The sequence below is a fragment of the Charadrius vociferus genome, unplaced genomic scaffold (genome assembly GCF_000708025.1).
Source record: "Charadrius vociferus isolate BGI_N301 unplaced genomic scaffold, ASM70802v2 scaffold220, whole genome shotgun sequence".
Lineage (NCBI taxonomy): Eukaryota > Metazoa > Chordata > Aves > Charadriiformes > Charadriidae > Charadrius > Charadrius vociferus.
In genome coordinates this window covers 1,428,320-1,452,830 of record NW_009646506.1, presented here as the reverse complement: position 1 = coordinate 1,452,830, position 24,511 = coordinate 1,428,320, and the positions used below count along the sequence as shown (strand labels likewise).

General features: G+C 37.9%; 1 protein-coding gene across 1 annotated transcript in view; it reads right to left on the bottom strand.

The window, feature by feature from the left end:
- Positions 1-24,511, bottom strand: part of PLA2G4A (phospholipase A2, group IVA (cytosolic, calcium-dependent)) — a 91,174-nt gene that overhangs the window by 5,529 nt on the left and 61,134 nt on the right. Inside the window, exons 8-14 of the mRNA XM_009884461.1 lie at positions 20,750-20,886; positions 15,975-16,197; positions 13,607-13,721; positions 9,252-9,389; positions 8,840-8,932; positions 5,934-6,005; positions 3,712-3,954 (exon numbers count right to left, since the gene is read on the bottom strand). Of these exons, the coding sequence (XP_009882763.1) occupies positions 3,712-3,954; positions 5,934-6,005; positions 8,840-8,932; positions 9,252-9,389; positions 13,607-13,721; positions 15,975-16,197; positions 20,750-20,886 (1,021 nt within the window). The remainder of the gene's footprint in view (positions 1-3,711; positions 3,955-5,933; positions 6,006-8,839; positions 8,933-9,251; positions 9,390-13,606; positions 13,722-15,974; positions 16,198-20,749; positions 20,887-24,511) is intronic.

Sequence of the window (24,511 nt, the reverse complement as noted above, 5' to 3'; positions counted from 1 at the left end):
TGGTAAAAAAATACACCTACTACAGATCCTTTTAGCCCAAGTAAATCAGCTTTGTTTTCCCCTTCCTTTTAAAGACAACATTTCAAACATAATTTAACCCTTGTTGTCAATAAAGTTTCTGAAAATTGCAGAAACATTTTTGTTCAAGTTTTGCATTATCTTATTTTAAAAAATTTTAATTTGAAAGTCAACAATGATCCTTTAAACAAGACTTGTACCACCTATAATAATGTTTGTGATGGGAGTGTTACTGCATACACAAACTTCCTACCAAAAAGGCACTGAAGAACAAGATGGTTCCTATTGCTTACAGCCTTTATGACTCTACGATCAAATTTATCATCATAATTTTATGATATTTTAAATGACAAAACATCATAATGCCATCAATAAATTTATAATGACTACATAGATTGTTTTTATTAGTCATGGTCTTCTGTGATTACAGGAGAAATTCAATGAAAGGCTTTTCTTTTTATTATAATTCATTTTAGAAGTACATTTCTAATATTTGAACCAAGAAGAAAAGTTCCAAAGCGTAACTTGTGTCCATGTTGTGGGGTCAGAATTCAAAAAGCAATGAAAATAATCCAGTGTTATTTTAACAACATGACTTTAAAAGCAGACTCAGACTGTAATTTGATTTGATTTACACAGGATGTGGAGCCAGAGGCCAGAAGCAGCACACAATGCCCCAATGAGACAATGCAAGCAGGCAGACTCAACTGTGGGTCAGAGCACTGCAGGTGAGCCTGCAATTGCTCCTGGGAGAGGTGTAATGTACAATAAGCATCCCTGATGCTAAAAGAAGCATCGCCTGCTCTATAGCCTACACTGGATAAGAAACCTTTGTTCTTTTTATACTTTACAACACATGGATCCAGGACAATCATTTTATATACTCTAGCAGCCCTGGTAAGTCAATCCATCATTATTCATCACACAGTATGAAGACTGAATGGAGTATTTATGCTCTGAGAGCCTGGGACATTAATTTTCAGCCCATGCAGACTGCTTTTATGAAAGATGCATCCATATTACGAGAAGCTTTCAGTCCCTCAAACAGCAAACTGGGAGAAGCCCAAGATGTTTATAAGTACAGCTCTGTGTGAAACCAGCACAGCATGCCCATCTGATTTGCAGTAATCGGATACACAAACGGATATTAAGAATTGTTTGGAAATAAAAAGAGAGCATGTTCTAGAGATCAAACTTTGTCACAGATGGCAGCTTCAATGGATGCATGGGAGATGAAAAGGGCATTTGCAACTGACGTACGTCTACTATAACAGAGTTTCCATAAATACTTAAATAAGGAAGTGGAGATTATGAGTTATTTTTTCCCTATTGTTATTCACTTGGCATTTTCTCAAGTAATTTTGGTGTGTTGTAATATCAAGGCACAGAAACAGAACAACTCTGAGTTCACAGTGAAATCATTCACGGGGTGTAAAGTTTTAAAGCATACTTGCGATCAATTAAGAAAACATTCAGCGTAAATAGAATCTGTAGCAAAGTGAATGCAAGCATTTTACTTTCGGAGCAGCAGCTGGGATCTCTGCTGTATGCACTGCAGACCCTAAATTCAGTCGGCTTAGGTCTGCCATAGTTCATCTTCTGCGGTACAACCCAGTGGTTCTACAGAACGTCTGAGACCAGTGGAGATGTGAAGTATTATTTATATTTATATTTTTGATACATTTATTTCTCCTTTGGAGTGTCTGTTAATAAAGAGAAAGTAAGTCTTAAAGCAATTCAGACTTCTCTCTGTACTCAAGCTGATAGGTAAAATGCTAAGTGGTAGGAATAAATAAGCAAAGCTTAACTGCATCCAGTGCCTTGGTAATATACAATATCTAGAATTTACATCAAAGTTGCCCTTCTGTCTACTCCTCTGGACTTCTAGGCTCTTATATATATTAGCAAAATTCACAGCATTAAAATCTGGATACACTTAATCGCACTACTGAATGACTGCATTTTGTATTAACTACAGAAATTTCAAGGGTTTTTTAACTACCCTTGACCATAATATTGCAACAACTCATAGCTGTTAGATTTGAGTTGTTAGTTCAGGTTTATGAGTGTGGGCTGCAGCTAACACTAAAAAAAAAATCACAGTTATGTCAAACTTTTGCCAGACATTTTATCCAAAGAAATTTCAAGCACTCAAAAGTAATTGCCTCAGAGGTGCAGTCTCGTTCTGTCAAACCAGCATTTTATTTCAATTGAAATTAAAACCGAGGAAGCTGGATAGTTGATTCTAAAGATTATCCACATCTTAATTATGTAAAATTTTCATCAACTGTCATTTTTTCCAACCATACATTTACTACCCACTTTCCTGCCTTTTTTACAACTACTATAAATATTAAGATTATCCAGTTGTAAACACCTCTGAGATGATAAAAATATTTAGAAAGTGGAGTACAGATGGAAATTACTATACAACCACTCAAAGGTATTTGTTACATTAACAAATACACATCAGAGCGTGTCTGCTACTTAAGCTTTTAAACGACATCTGGTATTTACTATTGCATAATGACCAGTTAGGACAATCTCTTTCCTCTGAGTAGAAAATAAGGGATGAAGTGACTACTATTATTACGAGGGACGGTTGGCAGTGCTGTGCTGCTACACAAGAACATGGAAGGAACAACATTTTCAGAGATCTGTAGTTCCTTGGCTTGATGGATGTCAGTAATAATCCATAATAATCTAAAAGCATTACAGATTGTATCACAAAAACTGTATGTGGTGGCTCCACCAAGTATGCGTCTTCACTGTGATATAACTTTTCTATAGGGAAACACATCCCATTGCTCTGTTGCCTACTGAGGAAGAAAAAAAAAAGCACCAGTGCCAGAATAATACTAAGAAATTCATTGGCTCTCATTGAAAAGATTGTAATGAACACTATCTATAGCAAATCTTCAAAATACTAATCAAACGTGATTCATAATTCTCTGCAGCTACTGTCCCAGACACCATATATTTCACGGAGTGGGGGAAAACACTGAACTTCTTTTGCAAATTAATTTTTCTGCTTATGCCAATGTGACATGCGGATGCATCTACACATCAGTCACACCTGAAATGTGAATGTACCTGACAGATCAGTCGCACTGGGAAGAAGATGGTGTCAGCAAAGCAAGGTTCTACAAGTAAAGTGTGTTGCCTCCGCAGGTTTTTCAGAGGAAGACAAAGACAGCAGAAAAGCTACAAAATTTTTGGAACAGGGAAGCCCTGTAAGAGGACAAGGAAAACTTTTATTTCCACCAGAAGGCTTAGCACCAATAAGAGAAAAGGAACAACACAGGATACCCTTTGGAGAAGTCCAAGAGAGTGAGAAAGTGGCCTTAGTGAAGGGCACCATACACAAAAGCAGCTTGGTCACCTGCGCCAGCAATTCCTTCAAAACAAAGAGCCACTTCTCCTCCAAAAGGTACTGACTGTTCTGCACACTCTGCCAGGGGACATGGGAGGTAGATAGCAGACAGAAGTCACTGTGCAGTGCCCTCTGTGACACCCAGTCACCTCATAACCTCTGCTGCTGACCAATACTTATGACCACCGCTACAGAAATGTTCTCCTGTCTTCAGGTACGTGCTGTTGTAAGCCTCATAGTTTGATGTTAACACACTGAGAACTCGCTGTTTCTGGTTTTACTAATGAATATGCAGCAACACAGGCTTTCTGTGAACTAACCTGCAACGGCTGCATCTAGTTCATCTTCCTCCACAGACTCCTGAGTAAGAAGGTCTGCCAGAGGAGAGAGCGGGTAACAGCTGTTGAGGTTCAATCCCAGCATGAAGTTGTGCACTTTCCCAGCACGCCCTTCCCTGGTGTTGAAAAGGGCACTATCGCCCACCAAAGCCATCAGCATTCTCTGCACCCAGCTTTCTTGGCTGCTGTTCTGATATTCTCGATTTGCCTCAACATTTTCAGTGCCTGTAGAGGAAAATGAAAATAACCAATGGTGAACCAGTTGATGTATAAAGTATAAAACCAAGATTTGTGGATCTACTAAAATAAAGTCCCTACTAAAATAAAAGAAACTGGGTCACAGCTTTCTTTAAAGAACTGAACGACGGAGCTTCGCTGCAAGAATTTCAGAGGAATGGACAGAAACAATGCTCTTAAGTTCACAGGCCAGAGAAACTTTTCATCTGCAGTATAGTAGCATGGATGTGTCCGTCAGGAAAATAGATTGAGAATGTGTTAGATGACCTGAGCTTAATTAGTTTGGATGGCAAGGGAAATGACGATATGGTTTTATCTGTGCTAGCACCCAAAATGCAAACTCTCTGGGGCTCAGGGATCACACTTGAGTCACCAAGATTCATGCTCTATGTAGACCTGAATTCATCCGGATGCGTACCCTTCTCCATCCTTTGCTGACTGCTAAAAACCCAGCTTTCCTTAAGAAGGCAAAGTTAGTCTGCATAAAAGAGAATGCTACAGCACAGGAATTCTAAAATACCTGAAAATATCCTTTCAGTAAACTGTAGACTAGAATCAATATCTGGTTTTAATTAACTAAAGAGCAGAACAAAACATCCAGACTTAGATGTCTACAGCTAGATGTCACAGAAAAAAATACTTTGATTGGCATCACCTTGCGTTCATACTGTCAAAACTTTGACTTTTTGAGGTGTTTTGTATAAGAACATATTTCAGGCTCAGGCTAGATACTTCAAATCCAGCACTGAAATGTGCCTCTTTAATCCAGGCTTTAAAGGAGCTGATTTTTATATAAGTAGAGAGAAAACCAAGTATCAAACACCACAAAATTGAGAGGCTTCTATAGAAGTAGAGGGATTACCAAGTGTTTACAAATCACAGATTTGTAGGTTGTCAACTATGTCTACAAACTATGAGTGAAATGTACTGTTTCAGGCTGGCTAAATTGCTTAAACAGGAAATCCACATATAAATACAAAATGTGGTATCACCATCTCCCTATTATTTAACACATAAGGGGAACTGAAGATGTAATTATTTAACTGAGCTAATGACATAATTCACTGTCTCATCGCTCAAGATTTTATTTTCTTCCTGTGGATCCTAAAATTACAAAAAGCTGCATGCCCATCTTTGCTTTAGTTGTTAAAAACATAACCAATTTCTTCAGGTGAAAATCACCTTTGTCTCCAAAAGTATCATCAAATACAGAAAGCATTATTAGGACGAGACAGAGACCCTGACTAAAATCACAGAAATCCCCAGGTGGTTTAGATACTTAAGGATAATTTTCAACAGGATCTTTTCTTCCCACTGTCCAGTGTTCCACTTGTGGTTGTATCTCTTCTGGGAAACCGGATTGGGGCATTGTTTAAAACACTGTGCCAAGCAGTAGGAATTTCCTGTATCAGATGTCATTTGTAAAGGTGCTAGAAGACATCTATGAATGCTGGAAACACAAACTAATAGTTGATCAAGGAACCCTTAAGAACAATGGATAGTGTTAGTTTACTGGGCTGATAACAATTCGACCAAGCCTCTGAGCTCAGTAGCTTGCTGGCAACAGACTTCTGGAAATTACTAGCTCAGCAAGCCTAATTTTTGGATGTATTTGAAATTGCAGGCCTCTGTGAAGCCCCATTGGGCTGATGCCAAGACCGAAGATATGTGAGAGAATCATTTGACAATCAGCTTCTGCAGGAGGTGTGAACTCAAGCCAAAGGCTCTCCTGACGTCTCTTGTTCAACATCTCTCTATTTTGCTGAGCCACTGGTTCCTTTAAGAGCCTTGGGCTGGGCAATTAAGTTCCATCATTGGTATAAATGAGAGCAGAGCTCTCGATATGAGACTATTGGTAAGACCAAGGAAAACCAGCTATGGCTAATTACCAACATCCACAAACTTGACCATGCTACATGAAAGGTGATGAAAAACGTAAACTGTGAATAATGTGAATATTTCCTTACCTTTTGGATGCTGTGATTCATCTTCACTGTCTGAACTGTCATTGCTTACAAGGTGCTTTAGTCTAATATTTTCTGTTGAAAGAAATATAAAATTACTTTAAACTGCTATGGTTTCATTATCAGAACAGCTAAGAATTTCAAAACAATTTGTCTTCATAATAGAAAATACAGCTGAAGAGATTCAATATGCTGTGGACATCTCTATGTTCCAAATCTGATGAGAATCTATTGTCTTTAGCCTGCAATTTTTGAAAAGCTCCTGCACTAAGCAGATTAGCCAGGGGGCTGAGAAAACAAAATGTAATCCTAAAATCTACCACTCACCTCTGCACCACCTATCTGACACATTTCATTCACCTTGATTAAAATGTAGCTGTACAGCTTCTGTCCTCTCAACAACAACTAATGATCTAGGAAGATCATTTCTGTTAATTACCATCTAATTAAAAAAAAAACAAAAGAGGAACACTTAACCTCATTCATACATATATGAATGGGTACCCTTAAAAATGGGCGAAAAACAAAAGCCAAGATAGTTATGAAGTTTCACTGGAGCATGTGTGAAAAATAAAGGCCAATGCAGTTACACAGGTAGAAAAGACAATGGTTTTCATCTCATAACAATGAGAGAGAGAAATAAAACCAGAAATGAGTGAACTTCTCTGGCAGAAATCTGCATTTTGTTAGGGTTAACAGCTTTGTTTCCAAAACAACCATAAATTCATGGTTAACTGTTCATTACTATCTCGAGGTATTATTTTGAAGTCAAAATGAGTACTGAAAAAGCAACACTCCTCAGGTAAGGTTTGTAGTGGTGGTGAATTCATGTGAAAATGGATTATAGGCTGACAACATTGTTTTCGCTAACTATGGACGCAAGCCTTTTTTGAAATACAATAGATTTGCAATGTTTTATCAGCAGCCTCATCTTGGAAGCTTGTAACCTACATAGACTGGAGACAGAGGCTGAAGTCCACTGATGTAACTTTATCCAAGAGAAGACTCTTGAAAACTAAACCCCTTTATTCCCTAGTATAATGTATGCTAGGAATCATCTCTAATTGAAATTTGAAGCCAGTTAAAATAAACTGAAAGAGAGTTGTTTCCTAATGAACTTGAACATATTAACAATCAATTTTTTTCCATTAAAAAAATGAAAATAAAATAACATCTACTTTTTCTCACAGAAGGATAATGTAGATGTTGGTCTCTGGTGACATAACCCTGCTTTGCGCTGTAATTTCCAACAAATGCTGCAATTTCTACCAAATGCAGTAGAAAAACAATGGCAATTTCACTTTGCACTTTTTGCTTAAGTCTTAATCTAATTCCTATAAGCACACCTGGCTGAAAGAGAAGATTGAAGAAAGAGTCACCATAATATCGAGTGCAAAAAACTACAGATTTATTACCCTTGGTAATGAATACTGGATACAGTTGACCACCACAGTTGCTTTTTTTCTGAAGAGGATTATGCCCTCTTAAACTTACATACAACACTCTAAAAATCCCCACAGAAACATAAAAGCTTAGTCACCATGTATTTTCCCTTAAATACGCTTTCTTTTTAATACTCAGTGGGTTCTCAATCGCTACTCAAATACAGTCAATGGACAAACACGCACCAAAGACAAACATGTACAAATTCTTGAGAGATGACATAGGAGACAGGTCAAAATAAAAATCAATGACCCCAAAAGCAAGCTAACAAAAACAAGAAATGCAATTTTTGGACATCAATCATCTCTTTAAACCAACCTCCATGCATAACTTATTATTTACTGCTTCTAGGTGTGATTTATACATGCTGTGTGCAACACTGGCTTTTCTGATACCCACTGGCATTTTGCCATTCATTTTGGTGGTACCAAAGTTTCATTGGGACATCTTCAGCCCTGATTAATAGATTGTCATTCAAGTCACATTAGTATTTTCACATCTTATTGTACTTCAAAGCATATTTTTTAAATTATATGTGAAATGAGCCATGGATGAGAAACAATATTCTGTCGCTCAACATCTTAAAAAGCAGTAACACAGACTTTCCCACTATCAAATTTATTGACAAAGATTCTCCATTAGTAGATGTTAACACTCATGAGGTATATCTGAATTATGAACCTGGAGGCACAGGTCTTATTTTCATCCATAAATAAGAACATTATCAAACAGCTATTAGGAGACGGAGGCTTGGGGTTTTTTGTTATTTTTTTAAATCAACTCAATCTGCATTTTCTCTCCACACTCTTCAAAAAAATCTGGCTGTCTAATACAATTTATTTATTGTATATTTCCCTGTAATACTGTCTTCTGAATAGGAAAAAAAGTGTAAAAAACCCTTTCCTTATCAACTGCATTCTTGAGTAAAATACAATAAAGCCTATCCAAACTGAGCTACCATTTCTTCATTAGGAATGAAACTGAAATCATTAAATTAGTAAGCAAAGGATCAGATACCAACAGGTGAGTTGTGGTTAGAATGCAACTATCTAACAATCCAGAGATGATAAAATTTGGTTCACTTTAGTAACCCCTTAAATAGTACAGTCCAGTGTCAAGAGACTACACAAGTAACTATCAAGTATTTGTCAGCTTCTGATCTATAAAAACTAGCATAACAACATGAAAAAGGGGGTTGGACTCTTTTAACTTCATGACAATAGCTGGATATATGCACATGACTTTCAGTACCTCTGATACTGATCAGAAAGAAAAATGAAAGAAAAGAAAATTACTAACCCCCTTACCCTGACCTCATCAGCTTCTAGCAATGTTGGCAATTAAAGTTACTTGAATTCCACATTCTTAAAATGACTACCAGCAGAGTGCCATCCTTCCACAGAGTGAGAGTGCACTGAATCTTCCTAGTAATTGTTTTGCACAGTAGAAGAATTATTTACTATTACCTAATTCTTCTTCCATGGTGGGACCTTTATTTTGAGAATTGGAGACACCAAGCACTCTGTTAAACAATATAGAAAATGCACTGCCCCAGACACCTGAAAGGGAAAAAATAAACAATGAATGGAGGCTGGTAGAAGTTAAAAAACATATACTGCGCTATTTAAGCAGTTGCTTGCTCTCTGAACACAAGTCTGATTTTGGAACATGCTCAGTAATAAGCTCAGATGTACATGTTAGAAACAAAAAAAAAAGGAATGCCAATCCATGTCTGTAAAATCTTTCAAATGGATGTTTCACAACAAATTGAGAGCTCTACTTCTTGTCTCACACTTTGTGTGATTGCATTTAAAAGGTCTTGTCCATGAACTACTGAAATTAGTTTTATTTTAAAGCCTCTTTCTGTCACATACTCACCCATCAAGAAATGCAAGGGATTTTCACTATACTTCTTCACTACTGTCCCCATAAAAAATTTGCTTCCAAACAAATCAGGAGACATAAAAGTACCATACTTTGCCATACCAATCTCATACGGACTGAATTCCACCCAGTCTGCAAAATAAGAAACAAAATTGTGCTTAGCTAGCAATCTCAACCTGAATAGAAACAGAGAATGAGTATACACAAATGAATGAAACCTCTGTCCAAGTAAAGAAATTTGAGTTAAATGGGAAGCTAAATAACTAACAGGAATATCTCTTAGGTTGCGCAGAAGTCAAAATTTTCATTTCAAATGAAGTACAGTATAATGTCATGGCAGAGAAGGAATTTTCATTCTCCTTCTCTCTTATCACAACAGACTTAGGTGAAAAAATATGAGGTTGCAAAGACAGAGGTATAAAAGTAGTGATCATGAATGAGAAAAACCAAATGACATCTGGTTTTCATCTCATGCTTCAATATGATTCCCTGTCACACGAAATGCAACACAGGTCTAAGTTCCAAGTTTCTTTTCTTTCACTGTGATCCTACCAAAAATGTGGAGGGCAGTGACAAAGGTGTCAGAAAATTTATTCAGTATCACAAAAGTTTTGTAAGATTCTAGGAGATGCATTTGGACTCCACAAAAGACAAAAGTTTCTACTGAAATCCAATATGAAAAGACAAAGCTGAGAGGCAGCTGAGAAATTTACTAACACTAAACGATGCAGAACATATTTTAAAAGTACATGCCATTTTAGTGCATAGAGAGCTCAATAAAAATATGGAATCAAATGTTCAAATCCATTTTCTGATCTTATCAGAAAACTTCAGAAGAGATTTACCTTCTATGATGTATGCTTTTTTTGAAAATGGATTTTAGATTATTTTGAAATATTTTCTTTGATACCAGTGGAGTTTTTTACAGCAGAGAATTCATTTCAAAAAGGGAGCAACGGTGAACAAAAAATACCCTACATTTTTAGTATTTCATCCATTCATCTATTTTATCTTCCTTATTTTTAGTAGTGATTGATTTGACCAATTCTGTAAACAAATTAGAAATAATTCTGAAACAGAAAGACAAAAGGAACAGCTTTGAAAAATCCCCCCAAGTCACAGGATGCCGTACACTCCTCAAGATATTCGGTGTTTCTGTTGAAATGTTAAGCATAAGATTAGCCACTTGTCCTGAAAAGGAAAGATTTAATCATGACTGCCGAGAGAGTTTTGTTTCATGGGGCAATGCTTATCTATTCTAAGTCAAATACAACAACATCCTATTTTCCAAATAAACCACCCACAAATCTTCACATTTATTGGAGAAGAAGGAAATTCCTTTGAAGATCCAATCAAGGAATTTAATGGCATTTTCCTTTAGATATCTAAACAGGAATTAGCAGATATGTATTTCAGAACCGTGTTGACAGCAAAACAAAATTTAGAATTAGAATTAATTTAATCTGTGATAATCTACTTTCATTTTTGTATTTGCACGGAAGAAGATGATTTCTCAAACCACATATCCTGCCAGGGAAATAAGATTTCTGCCTTAAAATTAAAGGCTTTCACCATTAGCTTCTGCCATTCCATAAAATCCTTGAGACAGTGGCCATTTAAATGAGTAGGACTCAAATGTCCCAAGAGACAAGAACTCTATACCAAGAGAAATGCTTAGTGGTTATATCCCAGTAAACTGGGTTACTTCCTTGGCTTTGGCATAATCCAAAATGTACTGAAGTCAAACCTCTCAGCTGTATTCTCTGCACTTTAGATGTGGCCCTGCTTCATATGTGCTGAAGATGCAACAGATTTTTCCTGTTCTCAGGAGGGAAAACAGAGAGATAATATTCTGCCAACGTTAAGCATTTGGCAGGCAGGACTGGGCACACAAATGCATGGACTGTGCTCACACACTCAGACCAGATTCACTTTACAGTCCAGCCTTGCTGCATGTGGGCAGATCAAAACCAAATACCCGATCCAGTATGTGTGATGAACATGGCTAACTGAGCCCCGATTGAAAGATCCTTCTGAAACCTGGAGCCTGGGATTTGAGTGCTATGAATCTATACCTCAAGGCAGCCCTGCTTCCCAAATGAATTCTGTAGCACTTACTAGTCTAGAGCAACACACACACTAACGCTCTGACAGACATAAGTTTACTGTAATAACTTTCAAGAACACAACCCGAAAATCCGAATTTTGACTGGTCTGGCATTGCAGCAGCAGCAAAGTTGATGAACAAGGCTATTAGGGGATGGAAACATGCAAAACTAAAGCCAAACATTAAATTCCACTCCCCTCTTTAACACTGGATCTTCAGGTAATTTCTTAGCATTAAAGAATCTACCTTAATTAAAAAAAAAAAAAAGAAAGAAAAAAAAAGAAAAAAAAAGAAAAGCTGTCTTTACCTGAATCCCTGTAATTATGTTTAGTTAAAATGATTTACCCAGTTTGGGTATGGCTGGCGCCACCTGGGTCAGAAATGCTAGTGGTAGGGAAAACATGTAGAGCCTGGGGCATGAAAGCTATTAGCAGCTGCATGAAATCTTGCACCATCGCTCCCGGAAGGAATTTTATCTGATATAATTACTGCATTTCAAGTTGAAACAACATGAAAGATCTCACCTACATCTATAATCTAGTAAATAAGAAAGTGTAAATATTTCTGTTCAAACCTTACAATATATTTTACATCAGGAATAGCTGTTCAGTTCCAAAAAAGAGAAAAAAAAGCTTACAATAGAAACAATCAAGATCTAGCATCCTATATAATGATATAGATGATTGCCTCAAAAAAACCCAAAAACAAGATCCATCAGCGGATCTGTTTTAGACCAACAGGTAAGGCAGCGAAATTAGATCAGCCTTCAGGTGCTTTGGGTCTTGCTTAGAGAAGGCCGTTATTAACTAAAGATAATTTCATTTTTAAAACGGTAAATAAGTAACCCAAATAAAATGTCTCAGAAAACAGAAGCTCATCACAATACTTCTATTTTCAAACAAAAAGGTTTCAGTTTCCTAAGGAGAAAAGTAGACAGCTCTCCCATGAAAATTTAACCTAATTTGCACCCTCATTTTCCATTACCAACAAAGTTTTGACAGTAACTTTTCCAAATAATCTTTTTAGGAAATGTGGATACAATGTCTGACTTGCAAACCCTGGGCAAATCACTTGGTATTTCCCTCCTCAGTCTTATGTATGACTATATAGACATATATCCTTTTCTTTGTACAGCACCTAGCGCAATTGGACCCGCCCTCAATTGAGGCCACTAGATGGGATTAAAACCTGTGAAATAAATAAAGGCAAAAGCCTCTTTTGTGTTACCAACAGTACTTTACACTGTGCAAGAAGTAAAAAGAGGCAGTATATTTTTGTTGAATTCTAATTTCATTCTTCTTAGAAAAAGGAATAATTCTGAATGACTGAAGATAATTCCCTTTCCCTGTTTGATACAGTCCTGTTAAGTAGCCTTCTGCTGTTTGTGAAACACCAGCTTTCTTGTTGTCTTGACTCCTGCAATGCACTTAACTGCTTCGTAGATAAGCAATATTCTTTTCAATTCGTACAGAGTAATTTTTTTGTAATACATAGAGAACAAAACTCGGCAACCACTTAACATTTCACAGAAACCTAAAAAGGCTGTTATGGTGTCAGACTTATTTTCGGGTTAAAAAAAAATAATTAAGGCTTACAAAATGGTCTAAGAATAAGTCTCCAAACTCAGGAATGATAGAGAAATAAAAGGCCATTGACCTAAAATACCGTGTGTTTTTCTTTCCATGGACAGGAAAAGATGCATCTTAAAAGCCAAGAAAAGGCTCAGTTCCATGGTATGCCATGAGGAATATGTCCATTTGATGCCTGTTCTCCTGTAAACTTGGTGCAAATACTGCACCAATAGAATAAGTATCCACCTACCTAATAATATGATAGCTTACCCCTCAGTAATTTCTTGTTATCGGACTCTACTGTTAGATTCCCAGAAGCCACTGAACACAAATGTGTCCATTTCCCAATCAGATTTTAAAACCCATCAGAACAGTCCTTATGATGTGCCTGTTTGCTATATCCTTCAACATCACCACTTCCTTTTCTTTTTTTAAATTAAAATCTCCCTGTACTCAGTTCATAACAATGCAAATTTTATTAAGCCTCGAAGAATGTTTCATATTATGGCAAATTCCTTCCTAATCCTTGCCATAAGATTAATAATTTCAAAGTGTACCAAGCCAGCAGGATAAAATTATTCTCAGAAGTATTAAAGAAACAGGCTTTTTTGTCAGCCACGCACTTCTCTCTTCTTTTCACAAGTGACTCAATACACAGATTGAAAACATACCTGCAAACATAAGCTCTGAGACATCTGGTTTGACATGAAGACATGTAAAGAGTGGGAGAGCACACTGTGCATTATTGATTTTCTCTTTCATGTTGCTCAAAGTGGTGTCCATTCTCTGCATGAATGAAAAAAGACATTATGTCCAAACGGATCCTATAAAGGCCTGCTGCTATTTGGGAGACTACTCATTTCTCTGAAATCCTCAAAGAAGGAAAATGGACTGTGTATGTATTTGATAGATAAAAAGTAATAGTGCTCTGAACACAACGCAAATGGTATGGAATAAGGTGTGGAATGTCCTGGTTTGAGATAAAACAGAACTAATTTTCCGTTCAGTAATTTTACGTTGCAGCTAAGCCTCTTCTAACTAACTGAAGTCTCAGAAATTAATGGTGTCTTTTTTCTGACAGCATCCGCTCTCAGACTGATAAGACCTGATTGTTTCTTATTTATGCCGAGGAATGGTATGCAGAGAGGCTCTTGCTTATACTTATTGCTATAACAACCAAGGTCAGCCAATTTTGTTATTTGTCCCGTTGGAGGGTCAGAAGCGGAAAAGCACAGAGGGGTTACACTAGCAGGAAGCAGTGGACAGAACAGGTGACCCAAAACTGACCAACAGGGTATTCCATCCCATCTGCCTCATGCTCAGTATAAAAGCTGAGGGATCAAAGGGTCAGCTCTCTCCTCAGTGGCCAGTGTCCGAGGAGGAATCCAGATCCAGAATCCAGTTCCCATCCATCGCTGGGCCCAGTCTGGGACTTTCCCAGTGCCTGCTGGTGACGTGATTGTCATCCCGGGAGCTCGATCCAGTTTTGTATATATTGTATATGTTTCATTATTTCCCTTTTATTATTTTATTAATATTTTCATTAAAGTAGTTTATTTTATTTTCTAAAGTCATCAGTCTCTTTCTTTCTCTTCCTCCTCTCCCGGAAGGGAGATGCTCTCCCTTCTTTGAAAGGAGAGAGGTCAGAGAGCATCTGTCGTTTGTTTCAGTGGCCAGTCCGGCCCAAACCACAGAATGGACAAACTCAGTTACTTCCAAGAAAAACAGAACTGAAGAACTTGTAAAAGGAAGTAATCTGCTTGAATGCCTTTTAACTGCATAACTCAGCAAGGAAGGAGTGGGAGAAGACATGATAAGAGGATGAAATAAGCACATGTTATAGAATCCAAAATAACATTGCCAAAAAGAAAACAGTATTGCTGGACAAAGCAAGTACTTTCCCTCTGCTTCTGTAAAAGATGAAAACAAGGAAAAACCTCTTAGGCACAACCGCCATTAATGATCATGTAATGTTTTTCAATCCATTCTGTTTCTGAAAATAAGCAAAGATAACTAAGAAAATCAAATGGACTATTAAGAGGCTTACATTTACTAACCACGGATCTGCATGTCCCGCATAAAATATTCTGGAGTCTACAATCAAGAAAGACTGAAGGTCATTATGACATAATAATACTAAGATGTGTTATCTGTGAATAACCAAAAGCCTTATTCACATTTTTCACTAATTGTGTCAGGTTCAGATTTAAGCTAAACAGTTGCATTTGTTTAACTCTTTAGTAATCAGGGACTTCTAATCAACCTCACAGGCATTAATATCCCTTCATTGTGAGAAATTTATCTAATATATCACAGTAACTAAAATCTGTGTTGCCTGTTTTTCAGTATTTTATAATTTTTCAGTATTTTATTTAGTGTTTAAAACCTAATGGCAATGTATATTCATGAAAGATACAAGTGTATAAAACACATCTGTGAATCTATTAACACATTTCAATCTTATGATAAGATCAAATCCAAATTCTGCTCACCTGACTCATTTGAACTTGAAGCCTGTGGGCCTGATTCAGTCAATTAGGATTTGTCAATAATAAAATACAACAGTCTGAAGCCCTCCTATTGTCTCATTTCTCAGAAAAACTAGTCATAATAAATAGAGATGTGGATCTTTCACCTTTAAATTAGTATATCATTAAGTAAATGCTGCTTTTCTTATAGCGAAATGCGCATAAAGAGGTTACACCATTTTGTAATTTTTTGCTGAAACTGCTTGAGCAGTAATTTCAATACATGATACACAATGCTAAGAGCTTGTTGCAAGTACCCAGCAGTTGAGTTCATTTACGTTGCCCATGAATGCATGATGTTTTCCTAGCTTCTAAAGAAATAAGTACCATTCAGAGACATGTCCCGGAGCAAGGAAAGCATTTTACAAGTTTCTTATCCAGTTTCTGTTCAGCTATAATTTTAAATATTCCTATCGCTAAACATGCTTACCAAGGTCATCTCAAAAAAACAGTAACAGTGGTTATTACGCAATAGTTTCACAACTCTAATAATCATAAAAAATGAACTCACATTATGGATAAGTGTTTCACCTATTAGCATTCCAAAGATATCTGTGAAGGTGACAGGCTGTCCTGAGCTTTTCTTATTCCACAGTGATTCAATGTAGCGTTTGACTTTCTGAGGAGTGAGCAGCAGAAGTGGGTTGTGACTCACAGAGTTCATCAATTCTTGATTGATCTCCTTTGGTCCTTTTTCTGGAAAATCTGGGTGTGAATACAAAGTTGACATGTACCTGCAACAGAAAACAGGCTCTGTAAGTATCAAAGCCTGGTTCAATGTCAGCTGCCCAAAACGTACAAAAAGCTCATAAATAATTCAATACAATTACTGATTAAATCAGATTAATTTACTCACCATTTATACAGTAAACTGTCTTTTTTTCTCAAGGCATAGAAAGCTAAACAGTTTGTTCTAAATGTAAGCATACAATCAAACACTCAACATACATTTCCATAATGTGTATGACGTCAAAGATTATAGTGTTCCTCATTTATCTGTTTAAGGAAAAATGGACAGAATCATCATAAGCTGAAAATACAGCTTCTCATGTTGTCACAGCATACATAAATTTGTCAGACTGGAAGTCCTGTAAGTACACACATGCAGTTCTTTCATTCTAAGATGTACCTCTCTGTCACTCTCCATTTCATTATCACTATTCAAAAATTCCTAAAATATATTAGTATATAGCTTGCTTTCCAGGATCTAGATGTTTTCATAGTAAGATGAAGCACAGTAACTGCAACCTGTGCAGAGATTTAATTGACTCTGAGGATTCAGAAGAGACTTATCAGGCAAATATTGATTTTGTCACCAGGTAACTCTGGACACTGTAGTTTTGTTTACTCAAAACAAAGTTTAGACACACATGCAGAAAAGCATGGTTTGCACTTGGTTGGCTTAAGTAACACTACGGGTGAAGACTCAAGATAGGCTGCCCTAATCTACAAGACGCTCATTTCCCTATTATTTATTCAATTAGCTGGCTCAGGTATACATACCATACTGCAGGCATAATTCTGCACATACACACTGTGTAAGCTTGGCCCTGAGATCACTGCCCAGCAATTTACCTGACAGCATGATGAACTCTGTCACATGCATGATGTAAGAACTTGATTCATTAGTCCTTGCGCAGTCTCTAAAGCTTAGCACGCACGTCAGGTTGTGGGTGGAACCAATACAGCAGCAAGCTTCCATGAGAGCAGAGAAAGGAAAATGCAGGATGAAGAATTCAGTTCAAGGTTGAAGCAAGATGACAGAAACAATCAGGGAAGTAAATGCATTGCTCCAAGGTTAGGCATGCATCTGAGTGAACAAGCGAAAACCTGCCTCTCCCTCCAGGAAAGGAACTCTCCACCCTTCAGAAAAAAAAAAAAGAAAAAAAAAAAGAAAACAGCACTATTCCCAAGTAAAAGACTGCATGGAAGAAAAAGAAAAGGAGTGCCAAAGTGTCAACTTATTTATTCATCAAGCAAGGAAAGTCTGAATAGGTGACACCATCAAGACAGCAAAAGCAAAGTTGCTTAAATACCACTGTTTCCGACATATGTTTCTGAATGAATCAGTTCAGATAATCTTGCTTTTAATACAGATTTTATAGGTTTACATTATATCAACTATGTATTCACACCTGGGTTTTCCCACAAAAGGACCTCATGGCCAGCTGACTGACATCTTTTCAGAATGCAGACTACATGCTATTCCCTAGAAACACAGTGAAAATTTTTCATGCTGCATTGCACTGTTCAATTGCTCTTCATCCAGCCAAATGATATCTTCCACTTTTTACAAATTTAACAAAAGTACATCCGGGTCTCTCAATCAACAGTGCCCCCCCCCCAGTGACAGAACACCCAAGTTCCAGGGATGCCAACCTTTTATAGTTCAATCGGAACGAGAAACTTACTCTAGTTCATAGACACTTCTGGCATTTCAAATCCTTCTGGCATTCTGAAAGCTTTCTATCTAGTCTGAGAGAGGGGAAGCAAGCTTCACTCTAGTGAAAAATAATTGAAAAAACCCACACAAGGAATAGAACAGATCATTGTCTATTTGAAAAGAGTTAACAACTTTGGGGCTAGAGTATTTCCTTAGAATATGTGGAACCAAAATTCATGGGCTTCCTTAGAGTTAAACCAGGGAATAAAGTTCATCCCGGGCAGATTCCATGCTCGTTTATATTTAGCTATTCCAACAAAATTCTTTTTCCCTTACTCTTGAAGAAATGAAACATTAATATAAACTTGTAATTTAGACTGGAACATCGAGGTCTCTATTTCCACCTCCTGCTCAATGCAGAGCCAAGTCAGATCAGGTTGCTCAGGGCTTTGTTCAGTCAAGTTCTACTTTCACACAAAGTATTCACTGAGTCAGATAGAGAGAGGATGACACCTTACCCAACAGCATCCTGGCTTGTATCAGAAATAGTGTGGCCAGCAGGACTAGAGGAGTGTTCATCCCCCTGTACTCAGCACTGGTGAGGCCACACCTCCAATTCTGTGTTCAGTTTTGGGGTCCTCACTACAAGAAAGGCATTGAGGTGCTGAAGTGTGTCCAAAGAAGGGCAATGAACCTGGTGAAGGGTCTAGAGTTCAGGTCTTATGAGGAGCAGCTGAAGGAACTGGGGTTGTTTAGTCTGGACAAAAGGAGGCTGAGGGGAGACCTTATCGCTCTCTACAACTACCTGAAAGAAGGTTATGGCGAGGTGGGTATAGGTCTCTTCTCCTAAGTAACAAGTGATAGAGTAAGAGGAAACAGCCTCAAGTTGCACCAGGGGAAGTTTAGATCTGATATTAAGAGAAATTTCTTCACTGAAAGGGTTGTCAAGAATTGGAACAGGCTGCCTAGGGAAGTGGTTGAGTCACCATCCCTGCAGGTATTTAAAAGACGTGTAGATGTGGTCCTCAGGGACATGGTTTAGTGGCAGTGCCAGATTAATGGTTAGACTTGATGATCCTAAAGGTCTTTTTCAACCAAAACGATTCTATGATTCCACCCAGCCTAATCAAGTAAAGACAACAGCAATACATTCCAGTGCTTGACCACTCTCAGTGCAAAATAATTTTCCTAATAGCTTACCAAATTTCTCTTGCTGTAACTTATGGCCATTACCCCTTGTCCTTTCTCTGTGTGTCTCCGAAAAAAATCTGTTTTCTTTACAGCTACCCATTATGTAGCTGAAGATAACAGTAAGATTTCTTGCTACCACTACCTTTGCCTACTCCTCAAGGCTAAACAAATCCAGCTGCCCCACTTTCTCATGTGCTCCAGTCCCCTAATTGCCTAGGTGGTACTTCAATGGAATTAATCCAGTTTGACAGCACTGGATTCAGATGCAGCTCCGGTATTCAAGCTGATACATAAAAAAATACCGGTTATGATAAAATCATATTTTGTGACATCTGGGTTACTCCCTTGAAAAGTTAAAAAATTTCTTAAGATGTAACATCCTGTGCTGCAAACTGATCCATTGACATTAAAACCAGGTTTTAACATACGACAAAAAAAAGCCTGGAATTTTTCACTTAATGAAAAAAATGTAGTGTTAAGGAGTCCAAACAGTTAGGAAATTTGGATTGCATTTGTCAGATGTCTTTGGCTGATGAAAATTACACAGCTTTTAAATATGTTACATCATTCCATTTCAGAAATATCAAAACAAATAGTTTCAACATTTGTAATAAGTGTAATTTGGGACACTTTTTATAAAAGCCAAGAAGATAAAAGTCTGCAGGTTCATAGTACTGGGCAGGAAGAAGAGAAACCCTTTCATTCAGAATAGTGGTTGAGGAAGACACAATACTGGGGTTCAAAGCATTCTGCTGCCTACAAAGACCAAAGACCAGTGCCTTATAACGCCCAGAGAGTGCCTTTCACACAGTGACATCACTCTGATTTTCTCCTGGTGATGTTGTTCCTGTTGTCCTGGCTGAAGAATTCATTGAGTCAGACAGGAAGACACCATAACTACCTGATTAGGACATCCTAATTGAGACATCTTGGAAGATCTTTTCTCCCATCTGACTAACAAACTATTTTAAAAAACAATGTAATTTCTAAATTAGACAGTGGCAATCCATAGCAGGGTGCCCTGCAGCATGGCAGTGAGTCGGTATTTTTTCCTACAAGCTGAAATACCTCTACTCAACTTGGCTTATGCTAAGAATCAATCAGTGAACAGACATCCTCAGCAAACCCACTATGAAGGGGACTACTGAGTCTAAAATGGAGCAAAAGATCTTTCAGTGATTTTGAGAATCTCTGAGAAGCACCCCAAAAATATAAAATCCATTTTGGGTTGAATGAATCATCATCTTCAAATCACAAGGAATTTTTTTTTCCCATTTCATCAGAAAAATAAAACAACACAAAAAATATTTTGGATTTATACCAACAGCTTGAATTCTTAATGTTTTGGTTATCAAGATGAATAAATCAGTTACAGAGTCCAACTATGTACAGTATTGGCTGTTGATACAGAAACGTCGCTGCATATGTGTAGTACCTCTTTTCATCTATGCCTGCTATTAAAGCTCCTAGGAAGACCACCTGGAGACTGAGCTGTCCTCACCCTTTGAGGCATTCTGAAACACCTCCACCTGCAGATTTGCTCCACTGACCTGCTATGCTGCAAAACAGCTGGATCTGTATGTCTTTTCCGTACTGATAGTATATGCATAAAATTTGCTGTGAATTATAGCATTAGAAATAAGTATACTCTCAAGAAAATTCTTGAACTTCCTAAAGAAAAAATGAAGAAAAACAAAAGAAAAAATCCTTACCACGTGGATCCTGAGAGACCAGCAATGTAAGTTGCACAGTCTAAAATTCCTGATTCATATAGTGCTTTCATGACTCCAGCAAATCCTACCATGGCACGAAATCCACCTCCTGAACCCAATATCGCTATCACTGGTACCTGCATAGATGAGAAGCATAGCATATCATCACATTAATTCTGATAAAGTCTGAAAAGTACTAAATAAATGTTATTCATCAATCACTGGCCAAACATACCAGTGTTGTGCAATTAATAGGTTACCATCCAGAGATCCTCACAGCAGAGAAGAAACTAGTGCTTTTCTAAAACTGTGCAGAAAAGTACTAACAAAACAAAAAGAAGGTATTCTGCAGTCTCTTAGTGGTACTTGTGTAAAGAGAATGGCAAAATACTAATGAAGCACTTTGAGATATGACTATTAAACACTATACGTAGAATGGGGCAGTACCAAATCCCACCCATGAAGTTACCTGCCCATCTTAGGTTCTCTGAGCCCAAGAGCGATGTACAATATGTGTATGTCATTACTCAGTCCCTTCTGCTTCACAAAGAGCTAGATGGCAGAAGTACTGTTGGACTGCGACATGGGAGGACAGCACTACCAATCACGAGCAAGGGAAGCCAGGAACCAGCCAGCAGCATGAGAGGTGCTGTCTGCCAAGGTGGAAATTTCACAGAGGGGCAGAGCAGACTTCCAGCTTCCTATTTATCTTGTACCTAGGGACCACTAGCAACAAGGAGGTGCAAACAGATGGCAGGTAACAAAGTACCTAACACGCAGGGATATAAAGAGAAGCTAAACATGCCTAGCTCCCATGCAGGCAAGAAGGCAGGTAACGCAAGGGCAGGAAGAAAGCATGAATTCCCAGGAGAGGGGCAGCTGCAAGCTTGCTAATTCTGGCAGTGAGAGAAGTCCCCCCTTCCACCTGCAGCTCTTTACCTCAGTTCAGAGCCTTGGTGACAGAGAAGGAACAAATACTGTCAGGGAGGACTTTGGACCAGACATCATAGGTTACTGGATAAGAAAGTGACAAGTGACGCTAGTTGATGATTGCTCTTCTATTGGACACAGGCCACCCTGACAGCCAGACTGATTGTTTAGGGAGGTTTGCTGCTTGCCTAGACTACAGATCCATGATGGCATGGAGAAATGGATGAGTCTCACCTGGTCTTCCAGATGTTACTCCTCACTGCTCATCCATGTGACCAACAGTGATACAAGCAGGGGAGACCCTGAGCAGATGAGAGGTGCTTTGCCCCTTCTTGGAGCAAGAATGAGGGACACAGGCACCTAGAGCTGTGGCCCGTGGACTTGATCTTTCCAGTCTGGAAGAGGAATAGCCCAAGCAGATGCTATCAGGTGCAGCTGTCACTAGTGAAACTCTTGGCTTCTTGACCAGGAAGCCTTGCTTGCTGATGAATATGGTCCACAGGAAAATAAAGAAACCACCTGACTAACAGAGTGAGGTACACCTTCATGAACAGAACTGCTAATTTAATGAGGAAAATTTCAGACTAACTTCAATGATGGGGACCTAACTGAGCAAAGAGTGCAAATGTTGCAAATGCAGGAGGAATGCATGGAAGAAAGCTAGTAGTGAGACCTCCATGTTCTTGGTCAGAAGGAAGGGTGTTCAGAGGCTCACCTCAAACGTATCTGTATTGATTCACAGAGATTGGACACTAAACAAGAAAAACTGGAAGTTCAAGTGCAGTCACAGTTCTATGACACAATCAGAATACCACAGACTTGGTGGGACAGCACCCATGCCTAGCACACAACTAGGAGGAGGCTGGGAAGACAGGCAGGGAAAAAGGGTGCAAGGGCGCTGTACTCTACAAGAAAGCAGCTCCTCGATTGCACAGAACATCAGAATGCAACCAGGGACATGTCTTTTGGAAGTTTCTGGGTCATATCAGAAAGTAATGCTAGGGATGTTGTGGCAGTCAGATTCAGACTGCTGACAATGGGATGAAGTGGGTAAGGCTATCTCTAAAAACCAGAAGTCTCCAGATCTGGCTGTGGTCCTCACAGGGGATTGTTCTGGGACTTGATAGGTGGAATCCTCCTGATTTTCTCTGTTGGCTGTAAATTGAGTGTTGGCAATAGCACTCCCTCCAGAGACAACTGGAACTAGCTGACCTCCAGAGGTTCCTTCCAAACAGTATTTTTATGACTCTGTTATATTTTTTATTCACTACTACTGTGCTAATAGTACACAATATTATCACTGCGCAGAATCCTCCATTTTAGGTTCCTTACAGGCACAGAAAGGCAGTGCCTGATTTTTCTGATACTTGAGGTCAAATAGTAAAAAATATATATATAGTGAAAATCAAATACTATCATTATGACCCTCTTTAGTGTCCTGTCTACTGAAATGATGAAATAATGAAACTCATTAATTAATTTCAAGTTTAGTTCACTCACACAGATTTGTGGCACTGCTTCAGACCTCAAAATACAACCAATAAGTCTACAAATTGGGTGAATAAACCATGTCAGGTCTCAGCGTTAATAAGTTGATGCTGCCATGATGCCCTGATACTTAGAATTCTAACTGCCTCGTATCTGAAGAATTATAATTTATTTGAAGAAGTCACCACTTGTAGCAAGATTTCTATATGTAAATATACTCAGAATTTCTTTAGAAATTCTTCCTTCTTATCCATAATCAAAAATAGAGATGATATTAAATTTAGTTATTAAATAAACTATTTAGTTACAAGGCCACAGAAATTTTTAAAGTGATTCAAACACCAGCTTTAATCCAAATTATATCTTTGTGACAGAGCCAAAAGCAAAGTTACTAATCAGAAACAGAAGAGAGACGAACAATATTTTGGCTGGGAGTTTAAAAACACATTTTATAATAAAAACATCTGATATTACTACATAGCATGAAGACAGTCTCAAATTTACAACTACCTTGCAAAAACTACAGGAGACGTAAGGAGAATTTATGTGCATCTGTACACCTACTCAGCTACCAAGAGATAGCAAAGTGAGCAAAAGCAGACCTAGTTACAAGTGACACTATATTGAAAATGTATCTATAGGGGATTTATTTTATACTTCTTTGCTTCTTACTTCCCAGCCTTCCCAGCCCTGACTTCAAAGCTGTTTCCTTCCACTGCATAGTTTCCCCAAGTATCTAGAAAGAAGACAAAACAAAAAAAGTAAATAATAATAATAATAAAATTCTCTTGCTACCAACATCAAATGTTTTAGACTAAGAAAAGGTCCCATCTGGTTTCTAGTTTCTGAAACCTGGAACAATTTTCCACTGTTCCATGGTGATAAGGTAACAACCTCTTGGTTGTTACTAAGTATAAAAAAAATTACACAGTTGTGCAGAAAGCCTGTATCTGATCAAACAGGTAATCACTCAAAAATTTCACTGCAATGCAATTTCAGGTGCCAATAGACAGGATTATTTATAAGGAAAGGAACCATGTTACTACTGAGTTCAGTTTCTTTCTGCAGACTCCACACTCTAAGTCCTCGAAACTCCCATGGACTGAAAACACACACAGAAACGACCATGCACAATGACCAAGTAAGTCGAGACATTTCTCAAGGCTTCCATTCCACAAAAACTGCTTATTCTTGATGCAGTAAGATTATTTGATTATCTTCTTCATGAGTGTCAAGCTTTAGTAATAGAAACCACAGGTATTTACTGGCATCAGCATGCATCATGCACCTCCAGAGATAGCTATCTATCAAAAAATGACAAAACAAAGGTAAAGATTTAGCACA